Source organism: Biomphalaria glabrata, chromosome 6 (genome assembly GCF_947242115.1).
Source record: "Biomphalaria glabrata chromosome 6, xgBioGlab47.1, whole genome shotgun sequence".
NCBI classification, from domain to species: Eukaryota; Metazoa; Mollusca; class Gastropoda; family Planorbidae; genus Biomphalaria; species Biomphalaria glabrata.
Window position 1 is genome coordinate 53,224,118 of NC_074716.1, and position 21,354 is coordinate 53,245,471.

The 21,354-nt window shown below is 38.1% G+C and overlaps 1 protein-coding gene across 4 annotated transcripts in view; it reads right to left on the bottom strand.

Moving 5' to 3' along the window:
• LOC106058847 (potassium voltage-gated channel subfamily KQT member 1-like) overlaps positions 1-21,354 on the bottom strand; it is a 127,608-nt gene that overhangs the window by 41,324 nt on the left and 64,930 nt on the right. For all 4 annotated transcript variants that reach the window (XM_056032569.1, XM_056032567.1, XM_056032568.1 and 1 more), the window contains exons 3-4: positions 5,112-5,202; positions 3,983-4,109 (exon numbers count right to left, since the gene is read on the bottom strand). In XM_056032569.1, coding sequence (XP_055888544.1) covers positions 3,983-4,109; positions 5,112-5,202 — 218 coding nt within the window. The remainder of the gene's footprint in view (positions 1-3,982; positions 4,110-5,111; positions 5,203-21,354) is intronic.

Sequence of the window (21,354 nt, forward strand, 5' to 3'; positions counted from 1 at the left end):
TTTTTAATTTCGTTAGTCCAAATGTGCTGACCTTGCACAACCCTTTCCAACAGCCGGTCTACGGAACAGTTTATCTCCCTTGTTTATCTGTCCTGTATTTGATCTGCATATACATTAGCAACAGTCAATTCAAAAGTTTATCACAGCTACAGGAAGTTTTAAATTTCGTCAATTTTAAAGAAGACTTAGATTCACAATCTCCACAACCTTCAAATATCTGAACTATTGACTATAAGAATGAAACTGGTGGATGATAGGTCATACAAATAAATTCCAGGTCAAGTTCCTGAAAGATTGTTTGGGACCACTCAACTCAAGAAAACAATAAGAAACTGGAGCAGACACAAAATAGAGCAGTGAGATTCATAACAAACGAATATTCCCATTTGACTTGAGTAACATCTTTAGTAAAATCAATAAATTTAAAAAGCCTCCAGGAGAGAAGACTGAAAAGTAAAGTAGCAATTATATATAAAATACTAAACCATAATCTTTTAATACAAAAACAAAATCTAATAAAATACTCTGAAAGACACAAAGATAAAGGCACATTCCTCATTCCGTATGCTAGGACAAATTTGTACAAATGCTCCTTCTTCCCTAGCGCTATTAAGGCATGGAATGGGTTGGCTACGCTAGCCAGGAAAACCAGTGACTTGGCAGAATTTAGGTCATTGGTTAATATGCATGACTAGATGCATGACGCGTAGGACGTAATCATCTTTTTTTTTTAAGTAACGTCTGTATTAGGCTATATAAGATAAGAAGATTTTATCAGTCGTAATTCATAGGTTTTTTAACAGGAAAATCTACAACTTAGTAAATTAGCAATGCAACAATCGGACAACAAACAAAGGAAACATTTAGTATTGGACTTAGTAGTTCAAATAGCAGTGACTTAACACATAGCATTGAGTTGACAGTAGTACACATAAAGTTGTTTTTTTAACTTTATGACATTGTGTACGACGAGACAACCTATATCTGAAAAAAGTACAAACTTTATTTTTTTTCCCCATGATCTACAATAATAAATCAAGGATTTATCGAGGCTAAAATTTATGAATTCCTGAAAAAAAAAAAACGCCATGTAATTAAATTTCAAGAAAACAGTCATTAGATCTCACTTTTCAACATGATTATGTCTGACTGACGAGGAAAAAGGTTTACGTAACATTAAAGAAATATATATACAATTTCTTTAAACAAAAACGTTTTCTCTTCAAACACGTGATTTCCATAATTCTCTATTACGATTATGTTTCTTAAAATGACATTGTTCTGTAAAATAGCTGGATTTAAAAACAAGTTATGACTTGCCCTCTTCCTGCCGGTTAAAAGAATTAGCTTCAAGACTCAGAAACTAAGGTGTTTCTTCTAAAGCGAAAAAAGTAGGTCGTTTCGAAAGCGAAAGAAAAGATCTGGACCCTACACTTCTTCCCTACCTGGAGCAATTCTACTTAATTTCAAATCAATTTATTTCAATTTTAAGGAGGGGTTAATGGATACGGTGACAGGTCAAACGAAATGAATCATCCTCTATAATTTATGGCATATTAATGTTATAAATAATAAAGAGAGATAACTAGAGACCAGAAAGAGAGAATTGGAAAGAGTGGGAACAGTGGCGTAGCTAGAGAAAGGGGTGCCCGGGCACTTGACTTATTTTGGGGGCCCCTGCATTTCGACATCAAAACATGAGAAATGTACTTAATAAATTTGTCTAAATTCTATTTGGTACAGTATATATGTAAAATTAACACTCACAAAAAAGATCTTTAAGACTCTTTAAATGAATTACACCGTTGTTTCTTGACGAGATAATGCACACGTGAAAAATCTCAATTCATCTCGTCTCACGGCTCGCTTTCTGTGCCGCAAAGGGCATCTTTAAGATCGTCTAGATTCTAGATCAATGCTGTCTAGTATTTTTGACTCCACGCGAATGGCTAGATTACATGGCAGTGGCGTAATATTAAATGTAAAAAAAAAAATAGGACATTCATTTGGGTGCCCCTTCAAGTGGACTCCCCCCCCCCCACGTTATCTAGCTACGCCACTGAATGGGGCAAAGGGAGTTTGTTTTTTCTCCCATTCCACAAGTTAGTGTGTTTTGTTTTGTGTTCATTTTCTCACCAATCTGCATGTGTATGGCAAGTCCCTGTAATCTCTGACCCAAATAAACACAACACTACTACACAGCAATCAATCTCTTTACTGCTGATGGAGGATATTTTATTCAGGATTACTCCTGTAACATTACACCGTCAATCTCATTAATTATATACATCTACAACATGGAAGATGGATTTCGATTTTTTTTTATTACTTTTTAATTGATTTTTTCGGGGGAACGGTTTTTTTTTTTTTTACGATGGCTGGTCATGTTAATGTAACAAGCAGTAACACTGTCACCGATATCACACTAACGTTCATATGTGTTATATCAACAAAAGAGTCACGTTTTTAATGTTCCCACAATATTCATCATTGTAATGTTCCCACATCATTCATCATTGTAATGTTCCCACATCATTCATCAATGTAATCTTCAAAAACATTCATCTGTATAATCTTCCCACAACATTCCCACAGCAAATATGTATCTATTCTTTAAGTGCATACACAACTAGAAACAAAAAGATAGATTTAAAATTTCGTTCAAAGATTTCAGCCATCCTGAAGTTTTGTAAAATATCTTTAGTATAATAATGATAGAATTGTTGCACGACAAGGACAGCATGATGAGGGGAAACTTAATTTTTCATGTATTACAATATTAGTACAAACAGTTTCCCGCTCAGACTTTGCAATCTATAGGGCAGATGATGTAAAGACCATCTTTTTCAATACACTACACAGAACTGAATCCAAAATATAGGCCTACATTCTTGAATATTTCAAAGAGTTCATGAATTTAAAAGTTCTGTTGTGTATTATTTCAAGATAGTTCTCGATCTGTTCTTAAAATATACCTCAATATTGTGTTACATATCCATAAGAAATTGTTGACTATTTTTGCTATCTTGGCTCCATCATATCCAACGATGCTCTACTGGATAAAGACATTAACAACAGGATAGCCAAAGCAATGGCCACCATGTCACGGTTGCAGAAAAGAGTGTGGGACAATATCTTGCTGACTAACAATACTAAAGCCTTAGTCTAACGGACCTGTGTGAGGAGCACTTTGCTACACGGAAGTGAAACATGGTCAACCTACTCATGGCAGGAAAAAAAGCTGAATGTCTTCCACCTCCGATGCCTAAGGCGGATCTTTAAAATAAGGTGGCAAGATAAAATAACCAAATGGGAAGTGCTACGAAGAGCAGGGTGTCAGAACATACGCTGCAGCAGACGCCTTGGTTGGTTTAGTCACGTTCACAGAATGCCAGTAGGTCGACTTCCACAAGACATTCTGTATGGCGATCTAATAAAAGGCAGAAGAGCCGCTGGTCACCCACTTTTACGGTATACGGATGTATGGCAAACGCGATAGAAGCACTTCAAAATCGACACTATCCGCTGGGAAAAAGGGGCACTGGATCCACATGGAGAGCGAGCATAAAGGAAGGGTCTCGTATTACAGATGTCATACACAACAGAAGCAGAAAGAAGGGTGAAAATGCTACGACACCTGGTGATTACAGATGCCCAACCTGTGACCGCAGCTGTGTATCAAGGATTGGCCTCTTTAGTCACACAAGAAGTTGCAAAGGGAAAAGATCGTCTCTCGAGACGTAAAATGCCACAGTCATCCCCTATATTTATTTATCTTACAACTAACAAGCACGAACAGATTAACACATGGGACAAGATAATCTGTAAAGTTAAAGTTATCTAAACATGGTAACTAGATCTAGAATAATTCAATTACACAAAAAAGCTAAATCACGATCTAGACTATTGGCCCAGTGGGTCTCATGGTGTCAAATAAACACTTGCAATGCGCATTTCTATTTGATTGATGATAAGAACTTACCTATAATAGAGATGGGCTTTCTGGCAAATCTGAATCGGCCTCGCATTCCCATGTACTTGCTCCGGCATCCGGCAGACCAAAGTCTTATGACATACTCCAGACCGAAGAAAACAACCAAAACAATCTCCTAGAATAAACGAGAAAATAAAACCCAGTCCATTATTTGATTCTTCCATCTCCTATAACAATATAGAAAATAAAAACCCAGTCCAAAAAATTGGTTAATCAATCATTCAGTTTTAATAAAACTAAAACCCAACTAAATGTTTTCAATCATTCACTTCTATTATCTAAACCAGTGTTTCCCAAGTTGTGTTTCGAGGAACCCTACTGTTCCGCGAGGCCTGAATAGGTGTTCCACGAACTAGGTGCTCCACGAACTAGGTGTTCCACGAACTAGGTGCTCCACGAACTAGGTGCTCCACGAACTAGGTGTTCCACGAACTAGGTGCTCCACGAACTAGGTGTTCCACGAACTAGGTGTTCCACGAACTAGGTGCTCCACGAACTAGGTGTTCCACGAACTAGGTGCTCCACGAACTAGGTGCTCCACGAACTAGGTGTTCCACGAACTAGGTGTTCCACCAAATAGGTGTTCCACGAACTAGGTGTTCCACCAAATAGGTGTTCCACGAACTAGGTGTTCCACGAACTAGGTGCTCCACGAACTAGGTGTTCCACGAACTAGGTGCTCCACGAACTAGGTGTTCCACGAACAAGGTGTTCCACGAACTAGGTGCTCCACGAACTAGGTGCTCCACGAACTAGGTGCTCCACGAACTAGGTGTTCCACGAACTAGGTGCTACACGAACTAGGTGCTCCACGAACAAGGTGTTCCACGAACTAGGTGCTCCACGAACTAGGTATTCCATGAACTACTGAAATAATTAACTAGTAGGCCACCACGTGAATTAAACTCTCTAAAAAACAACAACAAAGGGTTCCGCTAAATACTCAGAATGTGCGAAATGTTCCGTTAAAGAAAAAGTTTGGGAAACATAGTTTTAAACAGATCAAGGTATTTAGGTATATCTGCAAGTCTTCAATTGATTTTTTTTTTCTCCTAGGTGGTAAGCCACCCAAGGATATTGAGACCGAAAGTGTTCTGGTTTAGACATCAATACTTACCATCCAAAATAAAGTCTGATTAGCGAAGTTGGTGTACTGCTCAATGGTAGATAAAACACTAAATATTAAACAGATCAGTACCATCATAAACCTGTGCATGAAAAAAAAAAGTCATCATAAAAGTTTAAAAAAAAAAAGAAATATTATTTTAATGATAAAGTTTAACATCAACATTATTATTATGTTTTCATTGTAAATAATGTTTGTACATGTTCTGACATGATCTAGATTTGTAAAGTTAAAACGAGGTTCGTTCCCCTATAGTCTCAGCTTGTTATTTTAATGTCTTGTATACAGTTCGCTGACAAGCCACAAAAATCTTCTGGGATGTATCAAGACCAATCGGATGTATCGTTCTCACCATTTGTGGCGAATTTTAAATGTGGCGAATTTTAAATGTGGCGAATTTTAAGTGTGGCGAATTTTAAATGTGGCGAATTTTAAGTGTGGCGAATTTTAAGTGTGGCGAATTTTAATCCTTCGTTTAAAACCAAAGCTCCAAAATATTTAAAACTTCTGGCCAGTAGCAGTTTTATTTGTCTCCATATCTCTCTGCAATAAGTCCCCGACTTACTCGCTGCTTGGTCAGGGCGACATTCTTACATGCTTGCGAATCTTGGACACTCACTGCAGAACTAGAGAGGAGGATCCTAGCAATGGATTTGACATGTTATAGAATACTATCGATGGACCGTATGTTTTGAGATGTTATAGAATACTATCGATGGACCGTATGTTTTGAGATGTTATAGAATACTATCGATGGACCCTTTGTTTTGAGATGTTATAGAATACTATCGATGGACCCTTTGTTTTGAGATGTTATAGAATACTATCGATGGACCGTATGTTTTGAGATGTTATTAGAATACTATCGATGGACCCTTTGTTTTGAGATGTTATAGAATACTATCGATGGACCGTATGTTTTGAGATGTTATTAGAATACTATCGATGGGCCCTATGTTTTGAGATGTTATTAGAATACTATCGATGGGCCCTATGTTTTGAGATGTTATAGAATACTATCGATGGACCCTATGTTTTGAGATGTTATAGAATACTATCGATGGACCCTATTTTTTTTTTAAATGCTATAGAATACTATCGATGGACCCTATGTTTTGAGATGTTATAGAATACTATCGATGGACCCTATGTTTTGAAATGCTATAGAATACTATCGATGGACCCTATGTTTTGAGATGTTATTAGAATACTATCGATGGACCCTATGTTTTGAGATGTTAAAGAATACTATCGATGGACCCTATGTTTTAAGATGTTATAGAATACTATCGATGGACCCTATGTTTTGAGATGTTATAGAATACTATCGATGGACCCTATGTTTTGAGATGTTATAGAATACTATCGATGGACCCTATGTTTTGAGATGTTATAGAATACTATCGATGGACCCTATGTTTTGAAATGCTATAGAATACTATCGATGGACCCTATGTTTTGAGATGTTATAGAATACTATCGATGGACCCTATGTTTTGAAATGCTATAGAATACTATCGATGGACCCTATGTTTTGAGATGTTATTAGAATACTATCGATGGACCCTATGTTTTGAGATGTTAAAGAATACTATCGATGGACCCTATGTTTTAAGATGTTATAGAATACTATCGATGGACCCTATGTTTTGAGATGTTATAGAATACTATCGATGGACCCTATGTTTTGAGATGTTATAGAATACTATCGATGGACCCTATGTTTTGAGATGTTATAGAATACTATCGATGGACCCTATGTTTTGAAATGCTATAGAATACTATCGATGGACCCTATGTTTTGAGATGTTATTAGAATACTATCGATGGACCCTATGTTTTGAGATGTTAAAGAATACTATCGATGGACCCTATGTTTTAAGATGTTATAGAATACTATCGATGGACCCTATGTTTTGAGATGTTACAGAATACTATCGATGGACCCTATGTGTCCCTTACAAAGATTGCATCACATATGAGGACACTCGAAAAAGTCTCACAGTGGCAATCGGGCCCTACGATGACCTGCTGACCACTGTCAAAAAACGAAAGCAAACTTTATAGCCATATCAGGAATAGATACTGACAACAGATCATATGTGGTTAGGGTTACCAGACGTCCGACAAAAAGACTATATGTCCTCCATTCAGGATCGTGTCCACCGCCCGAAGGCATTGGTCATAATTGTGAAACTTAACCGATTTCCACTCTGATGTTTACCGGGTACTAAAACAGCATATTATCCATAGATCTAATCTAGCAGTCGCGTGGTTCAACACACGAACTCATTAATTACAAACATATTTGTTACTATCTTCTTTATGAATAGGTATTTTCCAAAACACAAAAAGTAACATGTTACTCAGAGCTTTTAAAGAACTAATTTTTTTGTTCTCAATCATACTTCAGTCAGAAGGCCGTCAAGGCCGTTAGTTATGCGCGTATGATTGTAGTTAGACAGGTTCCAAGTGCGCACCTCGCCGCTGAGATCCCCTGCCATAAAAATGTTCATTTCTAAAGGAGAATGCCTGAAATGAACACGTCACCGTGCATTGAGAATCTTTTGCTGATCTACGCACAAGAGTGACGAGAGAGAAATAGATCTATGATCTCAGGCAGAGACACAAAATGCAGTCTGCAAGAATACTGTGCAAGAAGTGTCACAGGTAATCCATGTCAGCGCAATTGAAAAACGAAAAAAAAAGATGAGTGGCTTTCTCGGACGATTTACGATATATTTAGTATTTACTGCAAAGGCGGTTGGTCGTGGCGCTGGCCACCTTCTTCTTCTTCTAGCCAGCTTTTTGCTGCTGAGCTGTGAGCTCTTTTGCAGACTGGAAAAATAGTGTGCTGTTTTCTTCAGTTGTTCAGCACTGCCGTACAGGGTGTTGGTTATGTTATTTTGAAATGGTAGATGGGTCTGCCTAAGGTGGATTAGGAAGGGGCATTCAAAGAGGATATGGTTTACAGTTTCATAAGGATGGGGGTGCAGTGTCTACAAAGGGGTAGTGTGTGGGATTTATCTTGTTAAGATGGTAATTTAACAGAGGTGTGTGTGCTGGTCACATGAAACAGTCGTTAACCGTGGGCCACAAAAAAAAAACAGATGCCCTTTACATCATCAGTCCTATAGGAAGGGGAACTTTACTTTTACTTTTAAGTATTACTTAGCATTTACATCGATTTACAGACACGTTTCATCCATATAGGCTTATAGCCTAGTTTGTAAAAGTTTACATAGTTTTTCGACCTCCATTGTGGAGCTTAGTCTTTTTTTGTTTTTCTATAGGTGTGCGATGACATGGAGGCCAATTCTATTAAAAGCGCAAACAGGGACGTCTTCCTTTATAACTTGGGCGTCACACCTTCACGGAGGACCTCAGAACAGTGGACACCAGGCGGGAGGAGGCTTCGGACATTGCCAATGACAGATCTTTATGGAGACAGCTTGCCGCCCAATGCGCCGAACGGCGCGGGAGGACCTAAGTCTCAGTAAATAGGTGCCGCAGCGGTCCAACACACTAAGGTAAGGTGAAGGTCATTCCATCCTGAAAGATTACAACGTCCTCCTCGTACTTGAGTAAGAAGAGTAAGTGTGTGTGTATGTGTGTGTGTCTGTGTCTGTGTGTGTCTGTGTTTTTTTTGTTTTGTATTATATCAGATGTTAACGGATTAGTTACTCCGAATGTTACATTGCTACTGTTATTTAATCAAGAGCTATGAGTCATTCTCTAGTATTGGCAGGATCAAGATGCCAGAAAGGGAAACATAATTGAGAGTTATCCCCCTGAACAGTGGCCACTGAGAAATGTTTTTATTACGTGACAGACTGACTTAGTGGCAGAAATTATATAAAACCAATAACTTTAGTAGATATGTCTCTAACATGAACGAAAAAGGAAGGGGAATTCATAAATTGATATGTGAGATGAGATGGTGGTGTAATAATAAAATAAAATTAACTATTATTAAGATGTAATATTAATATATGTTTACGAGGACCACGGTTAACAAGGAAGTCATGTGACCACCACAACGACCAACCGCCTTTACTTTTCCCTAACTTTTGTAAGGTTCCCATTAGAGCTGGAGGGACTCAGAGGCCCCCTGGAAATCCCGAAATAAAAAATCCCATTTTTCACAGGATTCGAACCCGGGAGCCCCCCTCGGTCAGAAGCCAAGCGCTTTACCACTCATCCACTGCAGAGATGACATTTACGTCATTTCAAAGTCTGAGAGCCGAACTTCACTTTTAAGCTGTATTATTAGCAAACGTTTGATTGCCGTTGTGTCATAGAGGCTTGTGTGATTATGATTGCGGCTGTGGTTGTTGAGTTGTATTTTGAAAGTCCTACCAACAAAAGGAATTCTTGTACATGTGTAGCCCGTCGTGTACACGTGTAGCCCGTCTTGTACACGTGTAGCCCGTCGTGTACACGTGTAGCCCGTCTTGTACACGTGTAGACCGTTTTGTACACGTATAGCCCGTCTTGTACACGTGTAGCCAATCTTGTACACGTGTAGCCCGTCTTGTACACGTGTAGACCGTCTTGTACATGTGTAGCCCGTCTAGTACACGTGTAGCCCGTCTTGTACACGTGTAGCCCGTCTAGTACACGTGTAGCCCGTCTAGTACACGTGTAGCCCGTCTAGTACACGTGTAGCCCGTCTTGTACACGTGTAGCCCGTCTAGTACACGTGTAGCCCGTCTAGTACACGTGTAGCCCGTCTAGTACACGTGTAGCCCGTCTTGTACATGTGTAGTTAATCTTGTACATGTGTAGCCCGTCTTGTACACGTGTGGCCCGTCTTGTACACGTGTAGCCCGTCTAGTACACGTGTAGCCCGTCTTGTGCACGTGTATTCCGTCTTGTACACGTGTAGCCCGTCTTGTACACGTGTAGCCCGTCTTGTACATATGTAGCCCGTCTAGTATATGTGTAGCTCCACGATGAACTGAATAGTAAAAGGATTTTTACCGAATGTCTTTCCACAGTTAGGGATTCTGGGAAAAAGATGTCACAATTTATATTAAATGGTATACATAATTAATCAGCTTAAAGGCCAGCTCAGGCACTGGGCTAGCTTGCTGACAATAGAAGAGAGCACCTGGCAGAAGGCGGGCACCGAACGAGATAGCTGGAGATTTATAACACCTCTGAGACCCATTGAAAATCTACAGCCGAGGACAGGCGTAGGATGCCAACGGTAAATGATGGTTATATCTGTGCAGTATGTGGCGAAATATGTGGATCACAGCTGGGACTGCATATCCACATGATGTTGATTGTTGACACTATGTTTATGTTTAAGTGAATATTGTTGGTATGTAGAATTATTCCCCTTGGCAAGGGAAAAAGGTATCGTGTGTAGCGTGTGTTATGTGAGAGTGTGTTATTAATTAATCTCATGAACATGGGCGCCCGCAGGACTTTTTGCAGGGGGTGCAAGTTGCCACCTATGGCCGGCTATGGCTAAAAGTCGTAGTTTCAACTTTTTTATTACAGAGAATATTAAAGAAAAGAACTGGTGTTCCCTCGCCCTCCATACCTATGCGATATTAAGTTCACTGAACATATTTGTTTCATGAAATTAAAAAAAAAACTAACACGTGAATACATTGGTCAGTTGATCCATGAGGCACGTGCATCCAAGCGGTGAATTAAAAAAATGCAAACGCAGCCAAAACTGTCAATATTTTTATTACTGAATTGCTTTTCATCGCGATGGACAAGCAGGCCATAAACGCTTATCTGGCAGTTCTGATATTCTTCTTTACGTTGCAGCTCTTGCATCGTTTTAGTATGTACACAAAACAAGTTGAACTGAGCATTATTGTTGCTTGAAAAGAGAGACGTTAATGAAGAAACTAACGAATCAAGATACGGAATTTAAGTCACGTGTTCTCTAATAAACCCAAAATCCAAACGTGATTTTTGCTCGGAGTGTCTGTAGACTGCTAATTCTGGGCAGCACCAACTTAATACCAAGTTAGTCTTCCAGCAGTCTCACCTTCCTCAAGATTGCCATCCCTGAAGTGTTCCTCAGCATGGTCAAGTTTGTTTTTTGATTATGGTCATTAATGTGACTGCTGATGTGCTGTCAAGCGGCCACTTATGCTACGATGGACAGAATGCAACATCACGGAAACTGGTTCATTGACGACATTTAAAAGACAAATCAGAAACACAAGAGAAGCAGGCACTGATTACACATATGCGGGTTGTCTGGTTTCACTTACAGCCGTTATTTTAAAATACACGAAACAGTCAAGGATCTTTTCAAAGTTGTGACTTTAAGCGCAGATGAATGCGTATTTCTCAGTCCATCGTGTCTCACAAAAAAGAGGTAAATTTAGCACAAACGCTCTCGCTTGGGACTGTTACGAAAGAAAAAGATAATCTTCTTGATGACACCAACAACATTACGTATATCTGAAATGTCATTCAGGTCAATGATAACAAATTTAAGTATGTGGGACTCGCAACGAACAACGTCTGCTTTAGGATATTTTTCACGAATCCTTGCCTAAGCACAGTTTTGAATGCTACCCATCACGGGCAGCCATCGTAGCCTTTGCTTTGTAGTTTATCCATGTGGAAAATGTACATAATGTATTCGCTGACAATGACGCTAGACACAAGAAGACCAACGAATTCTTCTCGAGTATGATTGCCATCAACAAATCCAACGCTCAAACACATGCATGGGATATCTGCAGTTTCATTCCCGAAATGCCAAGAAAACGCAATTAATTCATGCTGCTGATGCTCGTATATTTTGGTTTCTTGCTGCTGCCAGTGCTCCGTCGATACAAATCAACTTTTTTACTCAGATGGCATGGGAAGAACTTCTTTTATATCTCTTCTATTGTAAACTGGTAAATGTGTTTCACCTGCTATTTTATTAAGCTAACCCTAACCCTAACCCTTTTATCGAGCTTTAATACAGACCGCAACTCCACAATACGTAAATACATGTACCAAGATGACTGCAGTCTTCAAGAAACTTTCACATATATCAAATCGAAAGACAGCTGGCAAGGATTTTTCTTCCAAGACAAAAAAAATCTTTTATTATATTGTAGGCCATTACTAAATATAAAGATAACTATAATAGTGTCCAAGTGAAAACAAATCGTCACGACTATCGTGCTAAAGAATATTGAATTGAGAGCCCATAATAAAGTGCACATGGTCCGGCATGAACTATAGATGAGCTATTTTAGTTTATGTAGTTGCTTCTTAGCAGAAGTTAATTGATTTGAAGGTGTAAAAACAGGCTAAAATTTGGCTGCTCAGAATTCAGAGGGTTGCACCTACATGGTCAGCTATCAATTCCTGATAAGCCTAGGCTAGTCAACTACAACTGTACTTCAGTCACCAGTGGAAGCCCTACCTGCTACCTAGACTTTAATTAATTTGATGGGCGAAAAAATTGATAGAATTTGGCTACTCAGAATCCAGGGGGGTGCACCACCTTGCACCCCCCCCCCTTGCGGGCGCCCATGCTCATGAATAGGCGTTTTAGGGTTGGCGTTATTTATTGTTAATTTGTGTATTAGAGTATTATTAGTGTATCATTTTTTAAGCTGGCACGTGAAACTACTGCACTCCATTTATTTATTATCATAATTATGACCTGCATTACGACCTATTAGCATCAATCAACAGATTCTTAAGATACTTGAGGCGATCAGGTGGTGATGCCATTGTGAATACGTAATTTTTTTTTATAGCCGCCATTTCGCAATGTTTATACTAAAAGTAGGCAGTGTTAATAAGTTAATCATTCTTTAATTTGACAGCCTCACCCGTTCAACGTAAAATAAAATAAATTGTGTCCGCCCCTGGGAATGAAGGTTTCGATCGTATCTAAAGTACGCGAGAGTAAACCCCCATGAAGACGTGAATAGTTCAACTCTTAATAGTATTGAAGCCAATCAAACACAACCACTTCAAAAGGCGGGAAAAAAACGGAGAGAGAAGCCTACAAGTGTTATGGCATTAGGCAGTCTTAATCCAGCTCTGGCTGTGTCCACGGCAGTTTTAAGTCTTCTGTACAATTAGACATTTACTGGCCATCGGTAGAGAAACTTGGTTAGTTTATTGCTAAGGTTTTAACAACTATATTCTTGAGTCACCACTACCATTAGTTTAGCTAAGGTTTTAAGTTTACCATTAGTTTATAACTAAGGTTTTAAGTTTACCATTAGTTTAACTAAGGTTTTAAGTTTACCATTAGTTTAACTAAGGTTTTAAGTTTACCATTAGTTTAACTAAGGTTTTAAGTTTACCATTAGTTTAACTAAGGTTTTAAGTTTACCATTAGTTTAACTAAGGTTTTAAGTTTACCATTAGTTTAACTAAGGTTTTAAGTTTACCATTAGTTTAACTAAGGTTTTAAGTTTTATAGTCAAAAGACATGTTGAAGTAACTTAGACTGAAAATTTTCTAGACGTGAATCATGTAATCAAAAACAAATGTAGCCTACTATATTGCTGAATCAATTCCAGGCCGACCCTTATGCGCCATCAGGACCGTATTCCCTTATAGCTTAGGGTCCCCAATAAATATTTAGCACTGACATATATCCGGACTTAGAAAGTGAGTCAAAAGGGCCTTATATCTCAAATAGCTTAGGGCCTTTTACAGTCTAAATAGGGCACCGGTGCTCAAACGTTGTGGATCACTGTTTTTAGCTAATTATTTTAACTACCATGATTTCAACGCGCTCAAGCTTTTAATGGCACGGAATCCATGATGGCTGGGAATGGAGTAGGATTGAGATAACAATAACCAATAGCAAATAAAATCACACAATGTTCACTTGTAAAACAAAAACCTCAAGAGGCGTGACTTTGTGACAGCTTAGAAACTATTACCCGCAGTTTCAGTTTACCTGGTTCTAATCCCACACAATAGTTTGTTTCAATTGAAATCTCTGAATCACAAATTAGACGACTATAAGAATATAAGTCATCTGTTTGAGACTTCTCGAGAAAAGATAGGGAAACTTAAGCAGATTAGAGCCATAGGATTCATAATAAAGGAATATTAACATTTACTAGTAAATTAGCAAAATCACCAAACTTAAGAGACACTTCACAGCAGAAGACTGAAAAGTTAAGTAGCAATAATCCATAAAACAGTAAATCACTTACAAAAAGAAAAACACCGTCTAATAAAATACCAAGAAAGACACGAAAATGAAGGCACATTTTTTATTCCATATGCTAGGACTAACTCATACAAGTGTTTTTTCTTCCCTAGTGCATCTAAAGCATGGAACGGGTTGCCTGAATCAGCCAAAGTTTAAGTCTCTAATATCCGTACATTATCTTCTGTTAAGAAGTAGCGTTGGCAATGCATAAGGTAAGACATACATACACGTAAACATACACATACTTGCAGCAACACTAGAGAACAAACAAAAAATCACTTTTAAGGAAAACTTTTCCAAACTTTCCATTAAGCTATTAGCGTGACACCAGCATTCATAATCTTCAGGAATTGGTCTTTAGACTTGGAATTAAGTCACAGCTATTTGGATGCCCGTAAAGCAATAGGGTGTTGATGGCTTAGTCCAGGAGGAATCTCCCTCTTGTGTCTTCTTCCTCCTGTCTCCTCTCCCTCCCTGTTCCCCCTTCACCTCCCTTCTGTCTCGGTCTTTCGCTGGTCTATTAAGATGGATGGCTGCCTGGTCGTGCGGTTTGCGTGCTGGACTGTCGTTCGGATTTATCGACGGTTGAGGGTTCAAACCCTGCTCGCTCCCATCCTCCGTCGTCCTGCAGGAGGTTTGGACTAGGAAGTAAACTATCTTCAACTCTGAAGGAACATCCGAAACATGTAAAACATTTTACAAACATTTTATTAAGACACTTTGGTGAACTCATGTGTTCAAAGCTTTAAGACAGTTCAAACCAACAAAAAGTTAAGCTCTGTAGACTAAGAACATTATTTGCTAGAATGTTTTTGTTCTAGGCATACGTAACCTCTTGACTTACTGCACTATTCGTTCATTCCCGGAAGTAAAGACAATCGCCTTTTTGATTTATTTTTGTTATAGAGCTAAATGTTTGTTGTTTGTTTTTCGAATTTTTGCTAAAGGTACACAGAAACAAAAAAAAAAAATGATGTCTGCTCGTACGGCGTGGGCTGCACCACATGTGGGTGAAATCAACACAAGTTCCGAAGGGCACAAAACCCTGGAATCAAAGCCAAACTATTTGGAAATGAAAAATTGGGGCTTGTCATGCATCATTTCATCTTTTAATATATTAATTGGATATCTGTCTTAACGTTCATTAATGTTAACGCTAGTCAGTTTGTTTTTAAAGAAATATAACAGTGTAATTAGTTTTCAAAATCAGGTTAAAGAGTCCATGAGCTATCTTGGGAAAGAAAATACCCAATTCATGTTTGTTTGCTTTTTTTAGGAGGAGGGGGGCCTAGTGATGTGTGAAATGTGTTGTTTTCAACTTTAAAAAAAAATCTTCTACTTTAACAGTAGTTCCCACTGAAGTTATTTGTGATCATGTGTGTGTGTGTGGCAGTCGTAGAAATCTTAAGTATTGACCAGGCTTAAACATGCCAATGAAATAATCTTGTAGTTTTATTTGTGGAATCTCCATAGAGAATAACTCGTAGTTTTATTGTTTGCAACGCTTCCTCTGCACGAGAATCCCAGAACAATTGTTCTTCATTTGAGGCGAACAATAAATTCTTTATTTGTTTTGGATGTTCCTTCAGATTTGAAGATAATTACATCCTAGCCTAAACCTCACGCAGGACAACTAGGGGGTGGCAGCGGGCTTTGAAACAAGGCCATCAAGACCAGTGAAAGACAGTCTAGACTACTCTAGAGCGCATACCTCAGGACCAGGCAGCCATCCCATTTAGTGTATCTGAATATTTGAAAAATTGTTGTAGTTACATTTCTATTTGAATGATCAGTCAGCATTGATGTGTTATAGCTTTATTATACGTTTAAATAATTGGCTTTGGACATACATAATCCAGCTCGTTTAGAATTTTCTGCAATTCAGTTCAAAGCTGGCCCTACAAGATCATTAGTTAAAAGGATTGAACATCTTTGATCAAGTGATTCAGAGCGACTTTGGTGAAAGATAAATGTCTCAACAAAAAATAAAATTAAAAAAAAAAACATGAAACAAGAAAGGCTTGCCGTCAGCCATTTTTTTTTAAGCATAGTAAAAATAATGTATGATTAATTCTGTGGCATTTTACGTCTCGAGGGTTAATCATTTCCCTTTGCAACTCATCATGTGGCTATCTTTGATACACATCAGCGATCACAGCCTAGGCATGTGTAACCAGACGGCATAATAGCACATTCACCCTTCGTTTTTCTTCTGGTGTGCACGCCATCTGCAATCCAGGACCTTTCCTTCAATCTTGCTCTCCATCTGGATCTATCCGGTGTCTCATTTATGGTGTCAATTTTGTAGAGCTTCATGTCGCGTTTGCATACATTAGTATACCTTAAAAGTGGGCGACATGAGGCCCCCCTTCCTTCTATTACGCAAATAACTAACAGTTAATGTGGGAGTTTATGTTGAAAAGTACTGGTGTCACAGTCTTAGTTGACATTGCATGATCTAAAGTTCACGTCATGTTAAGAGCTTAAAAGACACGTGGAATTCCTGATGTAGAAAACAGGAAGTAGAATGAATAAAGTTGACTTAGAGGTCAGTCAAGTCAAATCAAGTTAGTGAGGTCTTGCTCCCGGTCCAGGAAGGTTGGACGTTGCTTCTTGGACTGGTGTACATATATGTATATAGCATGAAAGTCGATGGACTAATGACTGTTGATTAATTATATTTGAGAGTTGATTTCATTATGTGCTTATTGAATATTAAATTATTATTCGTATTTCATTGAATATCTATAGTTGGAGCTCCAGTGTCACTAGTAGTAATTGTTCTTATTGTTACCCGCTGAGATGCGGACGTGATTTGTAACTAACATATATTGGATACTTTAGATACCGCTGTTATGCGGATAGGATTGTTTATTTATTTCTTGACTTGTAGCACTAACAAGGAGTGCAGTGTATTATTATTATTATTGTAGTAAAATAAACTTCATGTTTGTCTGCTGAAACGGACTTAGGTCAGTTTATAGTGTTTGTCTTGTCACAGGTCGGTGTCAGATTTCAAAAAAAGGGAGCTTCTACGCCGTACTGTCTTAGACATGGGTGAGGGGGGATGATTTCAAGTTCGATTTGTGTTTTTTAAAGAAAGAGATAAATGTTAAAGAATGTTTAAATGTTGTGTATTTAAGATTTAAGTCGAAACTTATCAAACATTAAAACGAGAATTTTAGTTTCTGACATCAACAGCAAGACACATGACATGCTTAGACATTTTTACTGAACAGGGAAACTTGAGATTACTTTTTTTTTAAAACATGCATTGTGTGGGATTAAATTGTATGGGCATACCACCAGGTCTTCGGGGCTCGCAAAGACCCTTCTACAGGGAACAGTATCAGGGAAAAGAAGAAGAGGCAGACAGAGAAAAAGATGGGAAAATAATATCAAAGAATGTACAGCCCTGTCATTGAAAGAGATTCTAGTCAAGACAAAAAGACAGAGAGAGATCGTCGACAGATCATTTGTGGTGCCCCAATGGTCCAGCAGACTAATGGTTTGGTGAAGGTGAAGACAGAAAGTATTTAGCTAACTAAAAAAAAAACATGTCTAAAGGATTCATGTACCAGAATTAAGGAGTAGATGCATCAAAAGTAGCAACACAGTGAGTAAGAGTTCAGACCTTAGATTTGAAATAAAAAGTTCTAAAACCACCACTATTATAACCTGTGATCCTTTCCTGCGGCGCGTCTTATCTTATAACTTTCAGACGTTCCTTCAAAGCAAAAGATAATTACGTCCTTCGCGTATCCATATGTTTATCTAGTTAGTCGTGAATATTAATTATTAGTCTTAAAATCTGCTTGGACATTGATTGTCCTGGCTGACTCAGGCAACCCGTTCTATGCTCTAATGGCACTAGGGAAGATTGGAATCCTTGTTACTATTTGTCCTAGCATATGGAATAAGAAATGTGACTTTATATTTTTGCTATGCTCTACTGGCACTAGGGAAGATTGGAATCCTTGTTACTATTTGTCCTAGCATATTGAATAAGAAATTTGACTTTATCTTTGTGTCTTTATTTTTTTTTTTATGTTTCCTGCTTTGTATACCTTTAATGGCAATTAAATTTTAATCTTAATTAATCTTTAATTTTAAATCTTTAATTTCGAAGATTAATGAATGAGGGCAGTGTTTCACATATCTATGCCAATCTTGCATATTTTTTACACTTCTTATACAGACAAAGCCGTTGTCCGCTGGGGGACCCTCCTACATCACACTCATTTCTATAGTTGAAAATAATATTTCGGGGAATGTTAATGAAATAATTTTGTGGTTTGTTTGTTTTTTTACTCATATAAGCCAGAGTTTACTTTTTTATTTCCACATATAAGCCAGAATTTACTTTTTTATTTCCACATATAAGCCAGAATTTACTTCTTTATTTCCACATATAAGCCAGAATTTACTTTTTTATTTCCACATATAAGCCAGAATTTACTTTTTTATTTCCTCATATAAGCCAGAGTTTACTTTTTTATTTCCAGATGTTTTCACATTCATGCTGCTCTTTACCCTGTTTCATTCAATTTTTACAATCTGTTCCTGTTTCAAGCCATTAGCTGATGATAGAAGTTCATCCAATTCGATAATGGATGGCTTAATTGTTTCATGCACCATTTACTTTGAAGGCAGCATTCAAACAGATTAAAAATATAATGTGATCAGTGTCATTAACAGTGGAATACTTAAGTGGTCACGTGATCTCAGTTCAGCAGACGATGTACATGTTTATTTTATGTCAACAGGACACCCATTCTTTATATTGTATTCTTTTTATAGAACATTTTGTCCTTTATAAGACAATTAATCTTTTAAAGGACTCGCGACTTTAACACTTCTGTCTTTTTTTTTGTAGGACATTCTTCTTGTATTTTGTAAAAATTTTTTACATGTTTCGGATGTTCCTTCAGAGTTGAAGATAATTTACTTCTGGTCCTAACCTCCTTCTATAGTGTGATTTCTATTTCAATTCGAGTTAATAGCTTTTTGTTTTTATAGCTTTTTTTTAGTATAGCCCTACTTTCATGCTTATAACATGCTCAGAGCGCATTGGTCCAATCTCATTTGTGGACCAGTGGGAGGGAGGGGGTATCTAGGAGTTGGTTTTCCGTGCTGCCTTTAGGCGCTCAGTAAACGCAACTCTGCCCGAGTCGGGTGTCGAACCTCGAGCCCCCTTCTATGTAGACAAGACAAGCCAAGTTCAAGCGCACTTGGCCTCTCGACCAGTTACGAATTACGCTTTTCCCTATTTATGCTGCCAGACTGGTTTTAAGAAATTTCATAGAGAAATACTGCACTCCCCCCCCCCCCCCCAACCCTTTCCAAAGTTATAAAAGATATTATGGCAGAAGTATTGATTTGAAATCTAGATCTGAAATCTAGATGGACATTTAGATTTTCACTTCTCTATTTTTAGCCTGCCTTAAGCACTTCATTAATGGAATTCCAGCTACGGCCAGGAGTCAGGTGTGAATGTACATATTTTTTTCATAGTTACTATGTTCTGTTTGGTGTTACGCACAAATTGTAAGACACATTTCCTCACGGACAATAAAGATTATTATTATTATTATGTTAGAAATGAACGAGTAGTCATTCTCTGGCGCTGCCAGGGTCGAGTTTCGCTAAAGAGAAACAAAATTCATCGTAGTCCCTTTAACAGTTTCCACTGAGGAATTTTCTGGTGATGTGGCAGGTCTGCAGCAGTACCGCCCTCTGACAGGCAACGAAGATGTTCCTAGGAATGTTAAGGGCCTTGAAGGTGTCTGTGAGGTCAGTTGTTATTATCCCCTCGGTTGATATAACAATGGGGTATATTGTTATTTTGGACAATTTCCAAGCCTAGGTTCCCATATTTTCTTTGTTTTTCTATCTCAGTTTTTCTCAAATTATGAGACAGTGGTACGGCGATATCGATAATGGTAGCGGTTTTTTTCTTTTTTATCGATGAACAGCAGATCCGGGCGATTGAAATCTACCGTTTTGTCGGTCAGAATAGGCCTATCCCAGTACAGCAGATGTTCAGTAGACTCGAGAACCTCTTGCGGAGAGTATTTATAATTATTATTATTATTATTAAGGTCGTTTGTTTGGTGTGCTGGCCACTAGATTTACAAATCATGTTCGTGTTCGAGTGTGTCAATGTGTTCTGTGGGGATGTTATCCAAAGCTTAAACGTTAATAATCGCAAACAATATCCATCTGCATTAGAAGTGTGTAACAAATTATGTGGGTCAGAGCTAAGAAAGCAAATCCGATACAAATTGTGTGGGTCAGAGCTAAGAAAGCAAATCCGATACAAATTGTGTGGGTCAGAGCTAAGAAAGCAAATCCGATACAAATTGTGTGGGTCAGAGCTAAGAAAGCAAATCCGATACAAATTGTGTGGGTCAGAGCTAAGAAAGCAAATCCGATACAAATTGTGTGGGTCAGAGCTAAGAAAGCAAATCCGATACAAATTGTGTGGGTCAGAGCTAAGAAAGCAAATCCAATACAAATTGTGTGGGTCAGAGCTAAGAAAGCAAATCCAATACAAATTGTGTGGGTCAGAGCTAAGAAAGCAAATCCGATACAAATTGTGTGGGTCAGAGCTAAGAAAGCAAATCCAATACAAATTGTGTGGGTCAGAGCTAAGAAAGCAAATCCGATACAAATTGTGTGGGTCAGAGCTAAGAAAGCAAATCCAATACAAATTGTGTGGGTCAGAGCTAAGAAAGCAAATCCGATACAAATTGTGTGGGTCAGAGCTAAGAAAGCAAATCCAATACAAATTGTGTGGGTCAGAGCTAAGAAAGCAAATCCAATACAAATTGTGTGGGTCAGAGCTAAGAAAGCAAATCCAATACAAATTGTGTGGGTCAGAGCTAAGAAAGCAAATCCGATACAAATTGTGTGGGTCAGAGCTAAGAAAGCAAATCCAATACAAATTGTGTGGGTCAGAGCTAAGAAAGCAAATCCAATACAAATTGTGTGGGTCAGAGCTAAGAAAGCAAATCCAATACAAATTGTGTGGGTCAGAGCTAAGAAAGCAAATCCAATACAAATTGT